The sequence below is a fragment of the Budorcas taxicolor genome, chromosome 8 (genome assembly GCF_023091745.1).
Source record: "Budorcas taxicolor isolate Tak-1 chromosome 8, Takin1.1, whole genome shotgun sequence".
Taxonomy (NCBI): domain Eukaryota; kingdom Metazoa; phylum Chordata; class Mammalia; order Artiodactyla; family Bovidae; genus Budorcas; species Budorcas taxicolor.
Window position 1 is genome coordinate 73,243,341 of NC_068917.1, and position 20,253 is coordinate 73,263,593.

The window sequence follows — 20,253 nt, forward strand, 5'->3', positions numbered from 1 at the left end:
GTGGTGGCTGGTGAGCCCAGACCATGTCGAGGCTCTCGATAAACAGAATTATGGAATGTTAGCACCAGACAGGGTATATATAATACCTCTTCTTGCCCAAGCTCCCTGTAGGCAGGGAGAGAAAACCCAGGAGAGTGACATGTGATGGTCCAGCTTGACAGCTGGGCAGATGCTGTGGGCTCCCACCGTGGTCCTCTACCCACTTACTGAAAGGTCCAACACAAACTGCCCACTTGCTACCATTCCTTCTGCCATATAGGGAAGCTGGCCAGCTACACAGCAGCCATCTGGGGAAGTAGGGCTATATTTAGCTTGGAGGGACCACCACCTTCTAAACTGCAAGGAGAGGAAAACAGACCCCCCTTTCTTTCCTAAACCGCCCAATACAATCTGCTGCGCCTCCTCTCTGATGGGGAGTAGGGCGTTAAATTCCTGGCTGGGAAGTGTTTGGACCTTCCTAGAGTTAATTATTGGAGAAAGAAATGGCAACCCACTCCAGTGTTCTTGCCTGGAGAATCCCAGGGACGAGGGAGCCGAGTAGGCTGCCATCTATGGGGTCACACAGAGTTGGACACGACTGAAGCGACTTAGCAGCAGCAGCAGCAGAGTTAATTATGGGCTTCCCTAGTGGCTCTGATGGTGAAGAATCTGCCTGCAGTGCAGAAAACCTGGGTTCGATCCCCGGGTTGAGAAGATCCCTTGGAGTAGGAAACAGCAACCCACTCCGAGGCTCTTGATAAACAGAATTATGGAATGTTAGTACCAGACAGGGTATATATAATACCTCTTCTTGCCCAACCTCCCTGTAGGGGAGAATCCCTGCCTGGAGAATCCCATGGACAGAGGAGCCTGGCAGGCTGCAGGCCATGGGGTTGCACAGAGTCGAACATGACTGTAGTGACTTAGCACACAGAGTTAATTACCCCTTTCCTGTCTTCAGGCTTCCACCCTCAAGAGCCCCCAGATGCTGGGGAGATAAGGCTGCTGCTAGGGGGAAAGCCCTGAAGCATTTGGCAGTTAACTGTGACTAATAAAAACCTGGACTCTTGGAATTTAAAAAATGCGCAACAGCCTCCATCCCTGTGGTTAAGAGCAGAAGAAAGAGGTTTTTCAGGTCTCCAGGTCCCTCTAGTAAGAGGTGAGAGCGTGGAGGGGAGGGGTACCGGATTTCCCCACCGTTGGAATGAATATTCTCCTCCCACCTCCATCCTCCTGGCCCCTCCAGACCTCCTGGGTTGCCTGCTGTCACAAAAGAGAAATTGGGGCTCTGAGGCCACTCAGAGGATATGTGTGTTAGTCACTAAGTTGTCTGACTCTTTGCAACCCTGTGGACTGTAGCCCACCAGGCTTCTCTGTCCATGGAATTTTCCAGGCAAGAATACTGGGATGAGACGCCATTCCCTTCTCCAGGGGATCTTCCTGACCCAGGAATCGAACCCAGATCTCTAGCATTGGAGGCGGATTCTTTATCATCTGAGCCACCAGGAAAGCCCATAGGCCACCCTTAAAATCTCACAGCTGGAGGATTTCTAATCAGTTCTGGGAACCTAACTGCTATGGCAAAAAGAGCCTTTCAAAACTGGTAGAGGGCTTCCCTGATGGTCCAGGGGCTGGGAATTCATCTGCCAATGCAGAAGACATTGATCCCTGGTTTGGGAAGATCCCACATGTTGCAGGGCAACCAAGCTTATGCGCCGTAACTACTGAAGCCCATGCACCCTAGAACCTGTGCTCTGCAACAGGAGAAGCCACCACGATGGGAAGCCCCCCGTACCACAACTAGAGAAAGCCCACATGCAGCAACGAAGACCCAGAGAGGCCAAAAATAAAAATAAGTTTAAAAAAATGAGTAGAGAAGAAAGTGAGGTGGGGAGGCTGAAGAAAAGGAAAAGACCCGTTATGTTCCCTGACCTAACAGCACCCGGCCCCAGCCACGAGCCTCGCTATGAGCACATGACTTAGCAATGTGCAGACGGGCCAGAGCAGGGACGGCTGCTCACAGGGCATCTGGATTTGTAATCTCCCCTTATCTAATGCTTTTTCCAACTTGTCCACAGCCACAGACAGGAAACAAAGCCTCTTGATTTAAGAGCCTCTGAACTCCTGGGAGGTTTGCTTGGAGCTCTGTGTTATAGGTTTAGAAAAGATCTGTGCACTTTAAACCAACAGTATTGAACATTTATTATTTGCTCCTGCTTTCCTCTCTTGAAGAAGGTTTTGAGAATTGGCCTGAGACTCTTTTTTTTCCCCCTGTATAAAATGCTGTTTGGTGTCCAGGGACCCAAGAAGGGTCAGTTCCTCTGGACATATAGTTGCAAGTCTCAGGCTCCAACGGGGCCAGAACTTAGGGGTCCTGCCTCCCACTCTGGGGTCTAAAACTCAGACCACAGTAAAGGGGAGAATGGAGATCCTGCTTGGTTAATTTTCTGGAAGAAATGAACCCAGGCTGGTGAATCAGCAGTAAGGCAAATCTCTTATAACATTTTATAGTCTGCATGCACTTTTCCAGAAATCATCTGGTTTTCCCCCCTACAGGTTGTTTAAACCCCGTTGTAAACGATGAGTGCACGCCATGCCATTCTGAAGGAGTAACCACTGCCACTCCGGATTACAAACTGTCATAGCTGGAAGGGATCGAAATCAACCAACTCATCTTAAAGAAGGGAGTAGACTTGCTCTGTGCTCTGGCCAAACTCTCCCTGGGTGGGGTCATCCCTCTGAAGAAGAAGCACTTTTTCCCTCCTCTAAAAGGGAATTTATGAAGTGTCAGGGGCCCCTGAGGATGCCCCAGGCAGATGTAGGATTCCACGGAAGCACAGTTAGCTCATGGGGTGAAATTCCATCCTCCAGGCCCCAGGGCTGAGTGACTCACGCCTCTGGCATCCCAGAGTGGGATGAACTTGGTCTAGACGGATGCCGTTTTCTTCCACTGGCTGCTTGGGGAAATTTCAATGTGCTCTGGAGAAGGCACAAGCCTGTGAGGGTCATCTCTAAAGGTCTGTGATCTGTCTTCAACCTCCAGGCATCTACGAGGGTGGATATGCTAGAACCTGGTCACGCCCTTTCAAAATAAGGGTGAGAGGAGATGGGAGTGTCTTTGTGATCTTCCCTAGACTGATCATTTGTGCCTGGGATCACAAGACACAGAGAAGTCATTAACTTGACTCTTCACTCTTGGCCACTTTTGAATTTATGAGCCCTACCTGGGGGACATCGAGGGGAGGTGGGGCTTTAATTTTCACTGTGATGCACAACAGTGAGGGTGGAAAGTGTCTGCTTTCAAGGCCAAAGTCACGATGTGCCAGAGGTCAAGAGAGAACATGAGAACACACACTAGCAGACAACCCTTTTCTGCATGTGTCTCTGTGTGTGTGTGTGTCTGTAACAGGCATGACCCCAATTCACACAATGGTCATACGTGTGTGTGTGTGTGTGTGTGTGTGTACTCAGTTGAGTCCAACTCTTTGCAACCGTATGGACTGTAGCCCCCAGGCCTCTCTGTCCATTGGATTTCCCAGGTAAGAATACTGGAGTAGGTTGCCGTTTCCTCCTCCAGGAGATCTTCCTGACCCAGGGATCAAACCCGCATCTCCCGGTGTTCCTGCACTGCAAGCAGATTCTTTACCACTGAGCCGCGGGGGGAGTCTGACACACAATGGTGGTCACTGCCATAGTAAGCTAGTGTGCACCCCCTGTGTGGGCTGGCTGGGTGCACTTTCAGAGATGCAGATAAACATGGGGTCTTCAGTTCAGTTCAGTCGCTCAGTCGTGTCCGACTCTTTGCAACCCTATGAATGGCAGCACGCCAGGCCTCCCTGTTCATCACCATCTCACGGAGTTCACTCAGCCTCACGTCCATCGAGTCCGTGATGCCATCCAGCCATCTCATCCTCGGTTGTCCCCTTCTCCTCCTGCCCCCAATCCCTCCCAGCATCAGAGTCTTTTCCAATGAGTCAACTCTTCGCATGAGGTGGCCAAAGTACTGGAGTTTCAGCTTTAGCATCATTCCTTCCAAAGATAATCCCAGGGCTGATCTCCTTCAGAATGGACTGATTGGATCTCCTTGCAGTCCAAGGGACTCTCAAGAGTCTTCTCCAACACCACAGTTCAAAAGCATCAATTCTTCGGCGCTCAGCCTTCTTCACAGTCCAACTCTCACATCCATACATGACCACAGGAAAAACCATAGCCTTGACTAGACGGACCTTAGTCGGCAAAGTAATGTCTCTGCTTTTGAATATACTGTCTAGGTTGACCATAACTTTTCTTCCAAGGAGTAAGCGTCTTTTAATTTCATGGCTGCAGTCACCATCTGCAGTGATTTTGGAGCCCAAAAAAATAAAGTCTGAGACTGTTTCTACTGTTTCCCCATCTATTTCCCATGAAGTGATGGGACCGGATGCCATGATCTTCGTTTTCTGAATGTTGAGCTTTAAGCCAACTTTTTCGCTCTCCTCTTTCACTTTCATCAAGAGTCTCTTTAGTTCCTCTTCACTTTCTGCCATAAGGGTGGTGTCATCTGCATATCTGAGGTTATTGATATTTCTCCCGGCAATCTTGATTCCAGCTTGTGTTTCTTCTAGTCCAGCGTTTCTCATGATGTACTCTGCATATAAGTTAAATAAGCAGGGTGACAATGTACAGCCTTGACGCACTCCTTTTCCTATTTGGAACCAGTCTGTTGTTCCATGTCCAGTTCTAACTGTTGCTTCCTGACCTGCATACAGATTTCTCAAGAGGCAGGTTAGGTGGTCTGGTATTCCCACCTCTTTCAGAATTGTCCACAGTTTATTGTGATCCACACAGTCAAAGGCTTTGGCATAGTCAATAAAACAGAAGTAGATGTTTATCTGGAACTCTCTTGCTTTTTTGATGACCCAGTGGATGTTGGCAATTTGATCTCTGGTTCCTCTGCCTTTTCTAAAACCAGCTTGAACATCAGGGAGTTCACGGTTCACGTATTGCTGAAGCCTGGCTTGGAGAATTTTGAGCATTACTTTACTAGCATGTGAGATGAGTGCAATTGTATGGTAGTTTGAGCATTCTTTTGCATTTCTTTTCTTTGGAATTGGAATGAAAACTGACCTTTTCCAGTCCTGTGGCCACTGCTGAGTTTTCCAAATTTGCTGGCATATTGAGTGCAGCACTTTTACAGCATCATCTTCAGGATTTGAAACAGCTCCACTGGAATTCCATCACCTCCACTAGCTTTGTTCATAGTGATGTTTTCTAAGGCCCACTTGACTTCACTTTCCAAGATGTCTGGCTCTAGATTAGTGATCACATCATCATGATTATCTGGGTCACGAAGATCTTTTTTGTACAGTTCTTCTGTGTATTCTTGCCACCTCTTCTTAATATCTTCTGCTTCTGTTAGGTCCATACCATTTCTGTCCTTTATCGAGCCCATCTTTGCATGAAATGTTCCCTTGGTATCTCTAATTTTCTTGAAGAGATCTCTAGTTTTTCCCATTCTGTTGTTTTCCTCTATTTCTTTGCATTGATCACTGAAGAAGGCTTTCTTATCTCTTCTTGCTATTCTTTGAAACTCTGGTAATCACCTTATCCCATGTCCTTCCCATGTAGGGATTTGGCTGCCATATTCCTTGCAGGAGCTCATCCAGTTCCTGCTTAAACTACACTGGGGACAAGGAGCTTACCACTCACAGGGCAGCCTGTCTCCTATGTTACAGAGTCCTTGCACAGTGTTGAAATGTGTAGCCCCATCACTCAGCCTTAAAGAGTTTTCATATTGAGCTGAAATCTACACCCCAATCTGTCACCATTCATGTTAGCTTTGGGAGTTAAGCCAAATTATAAATGCTCTTGTCCACGGTAGCACTTCAATATTTGAAGAGAACCAACATCTCTTCCATCTTATCTCTTTTCTTGACACAATGTCTTCATTTCCTCATGTGATGTGGTTTCCAGACCTGTCTCCACCTGGCTGGTCCTTACTCTGGATGACCTAGTTAAGAGATGGCCCTGGAACTTCACTCACTTCTTGGTCCAAAAAGCAAAGAGTTTAGGAAAAATGTCCCCTTCCCCTCAACCAAGTGTATCAGTTTACATGCACTTTTCTAGCAGCCATACCATACTGTTGGCTTATACTGAGCTTTTAGGCAACCAATCACTTTCAGGGATCTTTTAAATACAATCAACACTTTCAGTCTCTTTTCCTGGCTTTTGCTCTGTAGTTGTTTTTTCTTTTTTTTCCTCATGAACCTTGATATAGAACCTTATATTCATCCCGAACACATTCCAAGACTTCCCTGATGGTTCAGCGTCTAAGACTCCATGCTCTCAATCCACCCTGTTTATTTAACTTATGTGCAGAGTACATCATGTAAAATGTCTGACTGGATGACTCACAAGCTGGAATCAAGATTGCTGGGAGAAATATGAATAGCCACAGATAAACAGATGATACCACTCTAATAGCAGAAAGCAAATAGGAACTAAAGAGTCTCTTGATGAGGGTGATAGAGGAGAGTGAAAAGCTGGCGTAAAACTCAACATTCAAAAAGCTAAGATTATGGCATCTGGTCCCATCACTTCATGGCAAATAGATAGGTAAAAAGTGGAAACAGTGACAAATTTCATTTTCTTGGGCTGCAAAATCACTGCAGATGGTGATTGCAGCCATGAAATTAAAAGACACTTGCTCCTTGGAAGAAAAGCTATGACAAACCTAGACAGTGTATTAAAAAGCAGAGACATCACTTTGCTGACAAAGGTTCATCTAGTCAAAGCTATGATTTTTCCAGTAGTCATGTATGGATGTGAGAGTTGGACCATAAAGAAGGCTGAGTGCCAAAAAACTGATGCTTTCAAATTGTGGCACTGGAGAATACTCTTGAGAGTCCCTTAGTCAGCAAGGAGATCAAGCCAGTCAATCCTAAAGGAAATCAGTCCTAAATATTCATTAGAAAGACTGATGCTGAAGCTGAAGCTCCAATACTTTGGCCACATGATGTGAAGAGCCGACTCAGTGGAAAAGACCTTGATGCTGGGAAACATTGAAAGCAAAAGGAGAAGGGACAGCAGAGGATGAAGTGGTTAGACAGCATCACCAACTCAATAGACATGAACTTAGGCAAGCTCCGGGAGACAGTGAAAGTCAGGGAGGGCTGACATGCTGTAGTCCATAGGATCACAAAGAGTCAGAAACAACTTAGCAACTGAACAACAACAAAACTTCCCTGGTCCACACACATCTAACAGGAGACATTTCTCTAGCCAAGAGGAGTGATTCCATGACTTCAGCTACTGACACAGCTATTATATGAGGTATTTCGGAGAAACTTGTCACATCCCACAAATATTCCTTGTAGGTAGCCTGGGTGGCTCCCTACTCATCAGGCCAACACTGCCCATAAGCATAAGCTTAGCCACAAAGTCCTGGATAGAAGAATTTTCTGGCAGCTCTCCGAGGTTCTGGTCAGACACCCTGAGATCTAGGCCCATTCCTGACCTACTTTAAGCAGATACCAAAGGGAAGAGGTTACAGTGGACTGCTCATCAACTGAAAATTTTCACAGCATCCCTGGCTAGACAGGAAAGCTCCTAGTTTGGCCCCTGGTAACCAATCTGATTCATATGACAGCAAGAGGGAGGTCTTCTTGGAGAATGCAAAGTTTAGAGGCTGTGGAAGTCATCTAGCCCTTGAAACCAGACTCCTCCAAGCTAACCCTCTCTGAGTTACTGTAAACTCACTTAGGATATAGGTTACTTGCCCTGGAATGATCTTCCAACTTTCCCCAAGACATGCATCTTGTCTTCTAGGGTTATAAGGGCTTGAGAACAAGGGTCACATTTACTTACCCCAGTGGTGTCCCAGACTGTGATGTGTACACAGCAGACCCCCAACAAATAAACGTCCAGAACAGAGGTAGGTGCTAAGCTTTCCTATCATGGACTCTCAGCCCTTCCACAACAAGAAAGTTCTCTCTAAAATATTTTTTCCCCCGTCATTTCTCTGCCTTTGCCAGACAATGAAGGTTTTAGTTTCTCTGTGACCCATCTTATTTCCTCTTTATTTTAAAAAATATTTATTTATTGGGCTGAGTCTATCTTTGATCTTCATTGCAGCATGCAGGATCCTTAGCTGTGGCATGTGAACTCTCAGTTGTGACATATGGGATGTAGTTCCCTGACCAAGGGTTGAACCCGGGCCTCCTGCATTGCGAGCATGGAGTCTTAGCCACTGGACCACCAGGGAAATCCCTTATTTCCCCTTTAAAGGCTAAGCATTAAAATTGGATCCTAGAAGTAATTTCATAAACACTTCTCTGTTGAAGTGCCCTTCACAGAGTTCTTTTTCATTACTTTTTTTTTTTCCCCTAGTGGCAGATGAGTCTTCTCATTTTTCCAGCCCAAAATCCACTGGCATTTTGGCCTATCCACATTTGATTCATGCTAGCAGTGACTTTCTCATGCCTGGAAGCCTAGATCTTCGTTTGACAATCCAAGTGGATTATCCCAAGGATGTAGGATGAACAAAAGCCCATTAAAGATGTCACACATTTGATCTTGAATCAAGGCCAGCAGTTTGCTAAAGTGATTGTTTCAAGCAGAAGCCTGAAGAAATCTCTACCTATGATCTGTTGGCCACTTCAGAACTTTCATAATGGAATGGTCAACTCATTAGAAAGAAACATTTCAGTCACTGATGATAGATATGGGCTAATACTTATTTGTAGTTGATTAATATTGGGATTCCAAAATTCAGAGATCCCTGATTTAACTTGCTCATTAGAATTATAATATTGCTAAATCTAATTACTACCAAAAAAAAAAAAACCACAGAAAATGCTGTAGACCCCCCCAAAAAATTGTCACACATAAATTCATAGTCCTATTAGGCAAGGTGATACTATGAAGGAATGATTTGCTTCTGTGAATTTCTCATTGCTATTTAGCTTGATATTTTATCCTAGGATCTTCTTCACCTGCCTTCCCAGGTGGCTCAGTGGTGAAGAATCTGCCTGCCAAGCAGGAGACAGTTTTAATCTCCTGGAGAAGGAAATGGCAACTCAGTCTAGTATCCATGCCTGGGAAATCCCATGGACAGAGGAGCCTGGTGGTCTACAGTCCATGGGGTCGCAAAAGAGTCAGACACAACTCAGTGACTAAACAACAATGATGAATTCTTCACTTAAAAGGATAATGTTGGTTTTCATTTCTGAGAAGAAAATTATAGGTACCTAGCATTATTTTTATTGGATACAATGGTAAACTAGATGGACCCCTGCCTTCGGGAGCTTCCAATCTCATTGGAAAGATGAGATGCATTATATGAGGGGGTGGCTACTTACTTCATATGAAGTTATATAAAGAGTGGTGATGAAAAGTATGAAACTGGGTTGGATAAGCCCACCTTCCAAATTATAACCTTCATGATAAAGCAAGATTATCATCAGGAACCAAAACACTAGATACACAACATCAACTCTGTAACCATCTCTTCTGGTTATCCCAAATAAAACAGCAGCATTTGAAGACTGTCAACCAGAAGTGGCCCCAAAGCTGCCGGCTGAGAGAAGGCTGGAAATCCTTTTCCACACTGTCATGCAGGTTTGGACCAGTTCCCAGCATCTCAGTGCACTCTCAGAGCATACGAGAAAGAGTGGGGCAGAGTGAGTCATGGGAGGAAAATGTAAAGACCACAGTCTGCGGAGAACTTCCTCTGAAGCCCAAATAGGGCAATTTCAAGAATCAACTCTCTTCTGCATTAGTCTGGGGCCAGCTGGAAACTACAGCACAGAAAAGGCTCCTTGTCCTGGATTCATAGACGATCCCGTGGTGCCTTGGGGGTGACATCCAGCACGTTCCTTGAGGAAGGAGTCTTGGCTGCCTCCTCCTCCTGCCCTAAGCCCCACATAGAGGAGAGCATTAAATGTTTGTTCATTCTATTCTTTGGCTGGAGCACTTGGAAAAAAGATAAATCTGAAATTTAGCCATAAATATAGAAGAAGGATCACAGGCTCTTTTGCCATCTCCAAATGTTGACTTGGGCTGGCAGCATCAGAATCATCTGAGAGAGTTAAAAAAAAACAAGCTGTTCTCTTAGTGGGAGACCCTCACTTAGGAGGTCTGATGTGAGGTTCCAGTGCATTTTAAAAGTGATTCTGATCCCCTGCTAGTTAGAGGACAATTGTCCTGTGACAGCCAGCCTCCATCCAATATGATCCCCAATGACCTCTACTTTCTGGAGTCATATCTTTGGGTAATCTCCACCCACAAGGCATACTGTTGGTGTGAATGACCAATAAAATACAGCAGAAATGGTGGACCATCACTTCTGAGATGAGGTTATGAAAGACATGGCGTCCATGTTTTGTCCTCTCTCTCTCTTTCTCTTTTGAGTCATTCACTCTCAAGAAAGACAACCACCATATCTTAAGGATGTTCAAGCAGCCTATAGGGCAATTGTATGGAGAGGACCAGAGGGCTCCAGCTGACAGCCAGAGGAAGCTAAGGCCTGCCAACAACCACCGGAGTCACCTTGGGAGCAGAGTCCCCAGTCCTAGTTGACAACATGACTGCAAACTCACGAGATGTTCTGAGAAAAATCAACTGGCTGACCACTCCTGGCTTCCTGACCCTTAGAAACTATTCGAGATAATCCATGATTGTTGTCTGAAGCTGCAAAATATAAGGAGCAGGGAGGTAATCTGTTACACTGCAGTTGCTAGCTGATTCATTTCCCTAGCCCAAAGGGCAAGCTCCTGAACAGAGCACAGTCTTCCCGTGACCACCTTTCTACCTTCATTTCACACTATTTCCAGATTCAGGATCCACAGTCTTGAGTGGTATTGACCTGCTTAGGCCCAGTTCACAGAGAACTCTATGCCTCTGTGTCTTTGTCTAAGCTGTTCTCTGTTTCTGATGGCATCCCTTTCTTCAGAAATGCTTCCTCAAATGCCCTGGCACCAAATGATGAGTTTAGGTCCCCTCCCCTCCAAGTGATCACACACACTTCTTAGAATCATAGGTGAAAAGTGAGTTAAATGGAAGAAGGGAGACATTCACCTGAAAGAGTCATCAAGAGCACATGAACTTATCAGAAAGAGAAACACCATATGATATCACCTATATGTGGAATGTAAAATATGACGCAAAAATGAATCTGTCTCTGAAACAGAAACAGACTCACAGATTTGTGGTTGCCAAGGGAGGGGAGGGTGGGGGAGGGATGGAATGGGAGGCTGGGATTATCAAATGCAAACTATTACACTTGGGATAGATAAACAACAAGGCCACATTGTGTAACATGCAGCCCAGCTTGGCACTCTGTGATGACCTAGAGGGGTGGGATGGGGGGAGCGGAGGCAGGCTCAGAGGGAAGGAATATATGTACTTAATTGTAACTGATTCACATTGCTGTATGGCAGAAATCAACACAAAATGGTGAAGCAATTTAAATTAAATTGCTTATAATTTAATTTAAAAAATAAATAAAATTTTTAAAAAGATTTTATTACATAGACAGGGAATTATATTCATCCTATGACAAACTATAATGGAAAAGAGTATGAAAAAGAATATATATATGTGTGTGTTGTATATATATATATATATAAAATAATCACTTTGCCATACAGCAGAAACTAACACAACACAGTAAGTCAACTATGCTTCAGTTGAAAAAAACAAAAAGCACATGACTTGCCTCTATGTTGTTGATCAGCGAATTGTCAAACTTGAACCCAGGAATTCTTTTCTCACTGCACACCACACCCACATCTTCCGTGTGCTTACAGTCGGTGACACCCCAGCCATTGGAGGAACAGGCTGCAAGGGTTGCCTCGCCGCCGGTGCAGTAGACATTGTCCAACCAGATGGGCCCTGAAGGAAGCAGAGAAGAGAGAAGCCAAGATCCACATCAGAGTAGGTCTGAGTCTTTAGGCTCAGTCTTTGGGCTCATTTGGGCACCAATGATGTACACAAAAACAGGAATTTTCCCTAATTTTGGCAGCTATGTGGGGTCATCAATTGGTTTTCAGTGTGTTGAAATACTTCATACAGTTCAAGACCCTCCTGGATTCCCCTGGCAGAGGGATGTGATATAGGGATGTGGTGGATTGAAAATGATTGGAGTAGAAATCAGATTTAAACCCGAAGTAACAAGGTATAATGGAAAGAACAGGGACTTTGGACCCTAAGCTGTTTGATACTAATTCCGACTCAGCCACTTAGCTCTATAACCCTAGTCAAAGCTTCCTTTTCTCATTGGTAAAGTGGGGATAATAATGACACTTGAATGGCAGGGCCATGTGCAGATTAGAGATAATACATGACATATGCCTCGTTTATTGTTAGTCCAGAGTTACTTAAAAAAATGGTAATGATGAATTTCCCTGGTGGTCTAGAAGTTGAGAATCCGTCTGCCAATGCAGGGACACCGGTTCAATTCCTGGTCTAGGAAGATCCCACAGGCCATGGGGCAACTAAGCTCGTGTGCCACAACTACTGAGCTGGCAAACCACAACTAGAGAGTAGCCCCTACTCTTCACAACCAGAGAAAGCCCATGGGCACCAAGGAAGACCCAGAGCAGCCAAAAATAAAACACTGTTTTTAAAACAGTGATGATGATGGTGATGGTATTAGTTATGCTCAGAGAAGGCAACTCACAATGTGAGGTCATCTCCCTAAACCCAAAATCCTGGTGCTTTCAGGGCTCCTCCTACTTCCTGATGTTTCCCATCCACTGATTCAGAGATGGTCCAGCAAGCACAGAGCCTCCTCCTCATGTTTCAGAAGTCAGGCGAAGGCAGGGCTGGTTTGTAGCCAGGCAATCTGTCTGGGAGTCCCTAGTGGGTCTCTGCTCACCTCCTGTGCATATTTACCTGACTTATAGCAAGTAGGGAATTCCAAGTGCAAAATGCTAGAGGGTTAGCCACAACGAGACACAATCTCACACCCGCTAGGATGGCTACTGCCAAAACAAAAACTAAAACAGAAAATAACAAGTGTTGACAAGAATGTGGAGAAACTGGAACCCTTGTGAACTGTTGGCAGAAATGTAACATTGAAACAGAGGAGCTCAGGTTCTTTGCATGTTGGTGCAGAAAGAATTCAGTGAGAGGCAAAGTGATAGGTAAGAGACAGATTTAAAAATATAGGATTCTTTGGTGATCCAGTGGTTAAGACTCTACCTCCCACTGCAGGGGGCACAGGTTTGATCCCTGGGTGGGGAACTAAGATCCAGATTCAGCATGCTGGACTGTGTGCCTGCCTCCCTCAAAAAAAAAACAAAAAACTAACTAATATCAGATGCTTGTGAGAGACACAAGCAGGCAGGCAACGGAGCAATGACCCAAGAGCTGGACAGGCTACATTTTTATAGTCAAAGGAAAAATGGGGATGGGAGAAGACCACCTTCTTCCTCATTCTTGAGTAGATGTCAGGCTTCTATCATCAGCTCCTCTTCCACATCAAGTGGGGGAGATTTTTGTCTCATTGTGGCCCAATCTATCATGGTACTATGTTAACTAGCAAAAAGGTAGTAGCATAAGCTAAAATATGGTAAACCATGTCAGGTTTCAGTATAATGCGTGTCTTTTATTTCGGAATGTCTTCCGTCTCCTATATTTTTGTTTTTAGTGTGCACAGAGGAGCATGACCTAGGGATCATTAACTTATTGACCCCAATGGCAGGATGCAGGTTTCATTTTTCTGCCATTGTTTTATTGTCTTGAGGGCTGGCTCATGCTTCTATTGCACAGTTTTGTTGCTAAGCAAATCTGCTTTCTTGAGTGATCATTAACTTACAGGGGTCTTCCAAAGTTCCCTTTCTATCTATGAGCTCTTAGTGGGATTTTTAAACTATTTGATTATCTTACCTTATCCCTATCAGACTGATGCAGCCCTTACAGGAACACAGGGTGGTTCCTCAAATTAAAAATAGAATTACCATATATCTAGCAATTCCCACTTCTGGGAATATATATATTCAAAAGAATTGAAAGGAAGGCAGAAAAGAGATATTTGCACACCCATGTACATCACAACATCTTTCACAGCAGCCCAAATGTAGAAGCAACCTAAGTGTCTGCTGACAAACTGTACACTGGAATATTACTCGGCCTTAAAAAGGAAAGGCATTCTGTCACTTGCGACAACATGGATGAACCTTGAATTCCTTATATTAGGTGAAATAAATCAGTCGGGAGAAGGCAAATACTGTATGATTCCATATATATAAGGTACTGCTGCTGCTAAGTCGCTTCAGTCGTGTCCAACTCTGTGTGACCCCATAGATGGCAGCCCACCAGGCTGCCCCATCCCTGGGATTCTCCAGGCAAGAACACTGGAGTGGGTTGCCATTTCCTTCTCCAATGCATGAAAGTGAAAAGTGAAAGTAAAAGTGAAGTCATTCAGTTGTGTCTGACCCTCAGCGACCCCATGGACTACAGCCTTCCAGGCTCCTCCATCCACGGGATTTTCCTGGCAAGAGTACTGGAGTGGGGTGCCATTGCCTTCTCTGATATAAGGTACTGAGAGTTGTCAAAATCACAGAGAGAGAGTAGAATGGTGTTTACCACGGGTTGGGTTAGGGGGTGTTGAGGAGTGGTTATTTAATGGGTATAGAGTTTTAATTCTGCAAGACGAAAAGTGGGTCCACAACGCCATGAATGTACTTAACAGTACTGAACTGTACCCTAAGAAATGGTTAAGATGGCACCTTTTATGTTATATGTACTTTACCACCATTAAAATAAAAAAAAAATTTAAGTGCTAGAGTGGTTTCAAGTAGTGATTTTTATAAGCATCACTACACAATGAAAGAAAACAGAATCAAAATTCTCTTTTTTCTCATGACTCCAGAAGGACTCTACAGTAGAGTGGAGTCAGAAAACCTAGGTTCCAATTCTCTCTGCATCAGGACTTCCCTGGTAGTCCAAAGGTTGACTCCGCACTTCCAGGGAAGAGGGCATGGGTTCCATTCCTGGTCAGGAAATAAACACCCCGCATGATGTGGTACAGCCACAAAAACAAAACAAAAAACAAATTCCCTCTGCCTCTGGCATGGTTACCATGTGACTAGGTCAACTACTTCACCAAGCCCATTCCTCAAGTGAAAACAATGATACTAACAAACAGGTCGCCATGGAGATTCAATTAGATTATGAATGCGCCTAGTATGTGTACACCTTCCCTTTCTCCTTCCTCCTCCCAGTAAGTCAGAAAAAAAGGAATTCTGCTGCTTCCACGCTGCAATGAAAAAGCAGATAAAAACACTCCCATTGTAAAGATGAGAAAACCAAGGAAAATCTGAGGTTCTTCAAGGTCAGAGGGAACCTCGGGTCAGCCTCTGGACTTTGAGGCCCCAAATGAAATGCGTCTGCTATGACAGATGGCAGCTCAGGGCTCAAACGAGAGAACCTCAGATGCATTGAGGGGAAACAAAAGGCTTATTGAAAACATCTGGGCTGAGGTTTTCCAACTACTTTCTCAATTTGGCTTCGTTTCCAAGCCATCAAGCTCCACTGAAACACATGCTCCCTAATCGATTGCTGTTTCAACAACAAACCACTGTTTGTCTTGCTAAGTACTAGCAATGGAAAAGACCCTCCACGTTTGAAGCGGGGCCTCTTCTATGGAACAGTCTTCTGAAAATCTGCTGAGTGGACAGAGACGGTGAAAAGAAACAGAGAGAGAAACCACCCTGACTAAGGGGATGGAAAATAGGACAACATTTAGCTAAAAGTACCAGTAGGAGCTGCAAAACAGATGCCCCAGGGCGTGTTTCATTTTTTGATAAGGAGCATTTGAAATTAGCACCCTGTTGGCTCAGAAGGTAAAGAATCTGCCTGCGGTGCAGGAGACCCAGGTTTGATCCCTGGGTCCAGAAGATCTCCTGGAGAAGGAAAAGGCAACCCACTTCAGTATTCTTACCTGGAGAATCCCATGGACAGACGAGCCTGGCGGACTACAGTCCATGGGGTTGCAAAGAGTTGACGCAACTGAGTGACTTTCACTTTCATTTGAAATTAGCACCCTGGAGCATTAATGCTAACTATCACCCCAAAGAGCTGCTTTCTTAAGAAGCTTCGACTCATCCCCAGTAAGTCTACCTTCTACACAATCCCACCAGTTACCTTCTTAGACAGTGGGAATGTTCATTTCTACGTGGCCCAAGATGACATCACCATGCCAGGTAAACTAATTTGGCCTAATTTCATGACATTTTTTTCCCTGGTGTGTGCTCAATGCCTAACAACTAAATTGTTCTGATTCCAAAGCAACCAACTCCAGTTCTGCTGCTGGAATGCCCGGTGGTTTGGGAACAGTTCAGTACATGCCATCTGAGAGCTGCTAGGAAAGTGCCATATGGACACAGATGGGGCCCAAACTGTGGACGTAAAATGCCAGTCGTGGACTTCCCTGGTGCTCCAGGGGTTAAGAATCTGCCTGCAATGCAGGGGATGTGGGTTTGATCCCTGATAGGAGAACTAAGATCTCACACACTACAGGGCAACTGAGCCCATGGCTCACAACTAATGAGCCCACATACCAAAACTAGAGAGTCTGTGTGCCGCAACAAAAGACCCCTCATGATACAACGAAGATTCTGTGTGTTGCAACTAAGACCCAATGTGGTCTAATTAATTAATTAATTTTTTAAAATGCCAGATAATCAGAAGAAAATTTTCAATTTACTCCTTCCACTCATTTACCCTAAGAAGATGCTTCTCCTGATGAAAGGAGAAGAGATATACCAACCAGTTAACAGATCATTTGGAGAGAAAAGATCATAAATATAATTCTATTTGAAGTCCAGCATTCCCCTGGCTGTCGGGGCAATGGAGATGCTTCAAGCTAGGTGCTTCAGGGCCGCATTGCAGTCATCTGCTGGCTTCATCACTCTGATCTGAAGAATGACGCAGTGAGGGGGGATTACATTAAACCTCAGATCTGAAGACACGCAAAGGAGAGCAAACATCTGAGGTTCAGGAGGCTGTGATTCCATCCAGAGAGTGAGAAATGGGGCAGCTGTCCCCTCCAGAACTCTCTAAAGGCCCATGAGGTCTCCAAGCTCAGAGATGCTTTGGAAGAAAAGATCTATTAGACAGGCTGAGCTGGAAACCTGGAATATCTCTGGTGCTCTCCCTGGCTTCATTACTACAGCCTGAACTTGAGAAGTTCACCTACAGTGTTTCTGATTCATCCAAAGAGCTGTCTAAACGCCATCAGAGCGCATCCCAGGGCATGGGTCACTATGTCAAGTACTCCTTGCCAACTATTTTCTGTTTTGTTTTGGCCACATTGCACAGCATGTGGGATCTTAGTTCCCCAACTAGAGATCAAATCTGTACCCCCTGCACTGGAAGCACAAAGCCCCAACCACTGGACTGCCACAGAAGTCCCTTGCCAACTGTTTTTAATATTTTTCAAAATCAAACTGAATCAGCATTGGTGGTATAATGGTGAGCAAAACTGACTTCCAAATCAAACTGAATCATGATTAATTAATATTGACTGAATGTTCACCATGCACCCAATGTTAAAAATCCTAAACTGATGCTGATGAGGTTCAAATATATTTTATATCTAAAGGGTCTCTTGGGATAAACCAACTACCACTTTACATAGACAGGATAATGCTTAAAGTCCTAGAGACAGGACAGTTAAAAAAATTTTTAGCATCTCTTTCTCCCTTCCTCTCTTTGATACCTATTCTTTCCTAAGTCTTGATGGTCTCAATATCCCCAGAGAGGACCCTTCAGTACTCTTAGTTTGACACCTTCTCTCTCCAATGACTCTCCTCATCCTACATCAGCTAGTATCCCATGGTCATAGCTTAGACCTTGAATTACAAACTATCTCACCCCTTCCCCAATCTCCATTTCAAGACTTCTAGTGTGTATCTGCATCCATGAGCCCACCTTTCTAGCACATTCCTTCTACTACTGCAATCTCAGCTCGCAATCTGTTGATCCTACCAGCTTTCCCCAGTCCTTCAATGGCTTTCTGGAGTACCTTGTTACTACTCAACCTGGACTCCATGGACCTTGATTTTAATCATTCCCTTGAAAATTCCCTCTACTCCTGTGAACTTCTCCATTCATCATCCTTGGATGGCAAAGTCTGAGCCATGCTAACTCACTTCTCTAGCTACCCCATACCTGCTCCTGAGCAGGTGAGTGGGGGATGGGGGAAAAAATTATGCCCATCTTACCTGATGACAGGTAAATTTTAAGTTTAGGTAGAAAGAAAATAAAGATGCCACTAGAAGAACCCCAAAGTCATTGAAAAATATGTGTTATAAAATAATCAGGCTTAGAGAGCCTGGAATAGAAAACATAAATCTGATGTTATCTCTAGATCACTCAGCAAGCAGAAAAAAAAGAGAGATGTGAAAGGATGGAGAAGTTTTCCAGAGTTTTTGTAAAGAATACAGGAAATGAGTTTTAAAAGCCTAGCATGACAGTCCATGGGGTCGAAAAAGAGTCAGACATGACTTAGCAACTAAACAGCAACGCCAAAAAGGTGCAAATACATCTTTGCTGCTTTTTCTTGAAACACAGTAAGGAATGCAGAATCAGCTTTAGAGAACAGTTTACACTAACTGCAGTCTCTTGATCCAGTTATCCCAAAAGGTCATATTTAATGACACAGAAGTGAAACATGTATGAGATGAGATTTCCTCTCTCCTAGAATTTCTAGAATAACTGAAAGCCAGGGTTAGGAGGGACTAGAACAGTGATCAATTTCAGGGACTCCCAAACTTGGCTACACGTTCAAGCACATTCAAAAGTCACAGAGTCCAAGACTCCATCTAGACTTTAACCCAGAATATGGGGGGTCAGCTCCCTGGAAGAGTCTAATGCCATCAGTGTGGCTGGTGGCTCAGAAGATAAAGAATCTTCCTGCAAAGCAGGAGACCCAGGTTTGATCCCTGGGTCTGGAAGATCCCCTGGAGTAGGAATTGGCAACCTATTCCAGTATTCTTGCCTGGAGAAATCCATGGACAGCGGAGCCTGGTGGGCCACGGTCCACAGGGTCGCAAAGAGTCGTATATGACTGATCGACTTTCACTTTTTACCAATTTACCCAACAAGAGTTTGGGGACCTCTGCTTGAGTCCAGCAGCCATGCTAACACCTGGGCAGCCGCTCAGCCAAGTGGACAAGGTGCTTTGCTTTACTAACCTCCAGCTAGGAGGGGTCCTCTACCTGGAGATTTTATTTATTTTTTGGCTGCACCATGTAGCATGCAGGATATTAGTTCCTTGACCAGACATGGAACCCATGCCTCCGCATTGGGAGCATGGAGTCCTAACCACTACATCACCAGGGAAGTCCCTGGAGATTTGATTTTATCTTTAATATTTATTTATTTACTTGGTTGCATTGGGTCTTAGTTGAGGCACTCAGAATCTTCATTGCATTGTGTGAGATCTTTCATTGCGATGTGTGGGCTCAGTAGGTATAGGGCATCAGCTTTGTTGCTCAGTGGAATGTAGGATCTTAGTTCCCCAACCAGGGATCAAACCTGCTTCCCTTGCATTGCATGGCGGATTCTTAACCACTGGACCACCAGGGAAATCCCGAGATTTTATTTTTAAATAATGCCTTTGGTCCTTATCTACTTTCCCACTTAGGACCACAGACTATGACAGTTTCAAGAGTTCTTAGCCCAACTTCCTAGTTATCCAAGGAGGATAAGCATCTTCCTGTAAAGCCTGCAGTTAGTTCAGTCAATACAGGATGGAGCCCCAGGTTCTGGGCTCCACCACCTGTCCTCCCTCAAAATTATCTCCCCCCATTTTTTTTCAGTGTATTTACTGACCTTATCATGAGTGGAAAGAAGCCAATCAAAGTGAAAAACCTGACACTTCCCTGGTGGTCCAGTGGCTAAGTAAGCCTTCTGGCTCTCAGTGCAGGGGGACTGAGTTCAACTGCTGGTCAGGGAACTAAACCCCACAAGCTACAACTAAGAGTTTGAATGCTGCCAACTAAAGATCCTACCTGCCGCAACCAAGACCTGGCACAGGCAAATAAATAAATAAATATTAAGAAAAAAAAAAAAAACCCACAAAATGGAAAACAGAGAGCAACTCTGTTCTCATCCTGGCCAAGCCCAGCATGCTAATACTAAAAGCCCTTCATGCTAATACTCTATCCCTTCAGGAGGGTGGTAGAGTCAGGGATGCTAGCCTATGGGCAGCCCTTGTGACAAAGAGCAACAGGCTCTTTTGAGGGGATGGTTAGGAGAAAGGCACCGTGTGCCCCTGGCTGATGC

The 20,253-nt window shown here is 44.7% G+C and overlaps 1 protein-coding gene and 1 non-coding gene across 2 annotated transcripts in view; one reads left to right on the plus strand and one right to left on the minus strand.

The window, feature by feature from the left end:
• The window catches only part of LOXL2 (lysyl oxidase like 2), a 114,536-nt gene that overhangs the window by 60,632 nt on the left and 33,651 nt on the right, over nucleotides 1–20,253 (minus strand). Inside the window, exon 3 of the mRNA XM_052644744.1 lies at nucleotides 11,675–11,850. Within this exon, the coding sequence (XP_052500704.1) occupies nucleotides 11,675–11,850 (176 nt within the window). The remainder of the gene's footprint in view (nucleotides 1–11,674; nucleotides 11,851–20,253) is intronic.
• On the plus strand, nucleotides 8,527–8,662 carry LOC128052898 (small nucleolar RNA SNORA2/SNORA34 family). The gene has a single exon (XR_008199858.1). It is a non-coding gene; the product is annotated as a small nucleolar RNA SNORA2/SNORA34 family (small nucleolar RNA).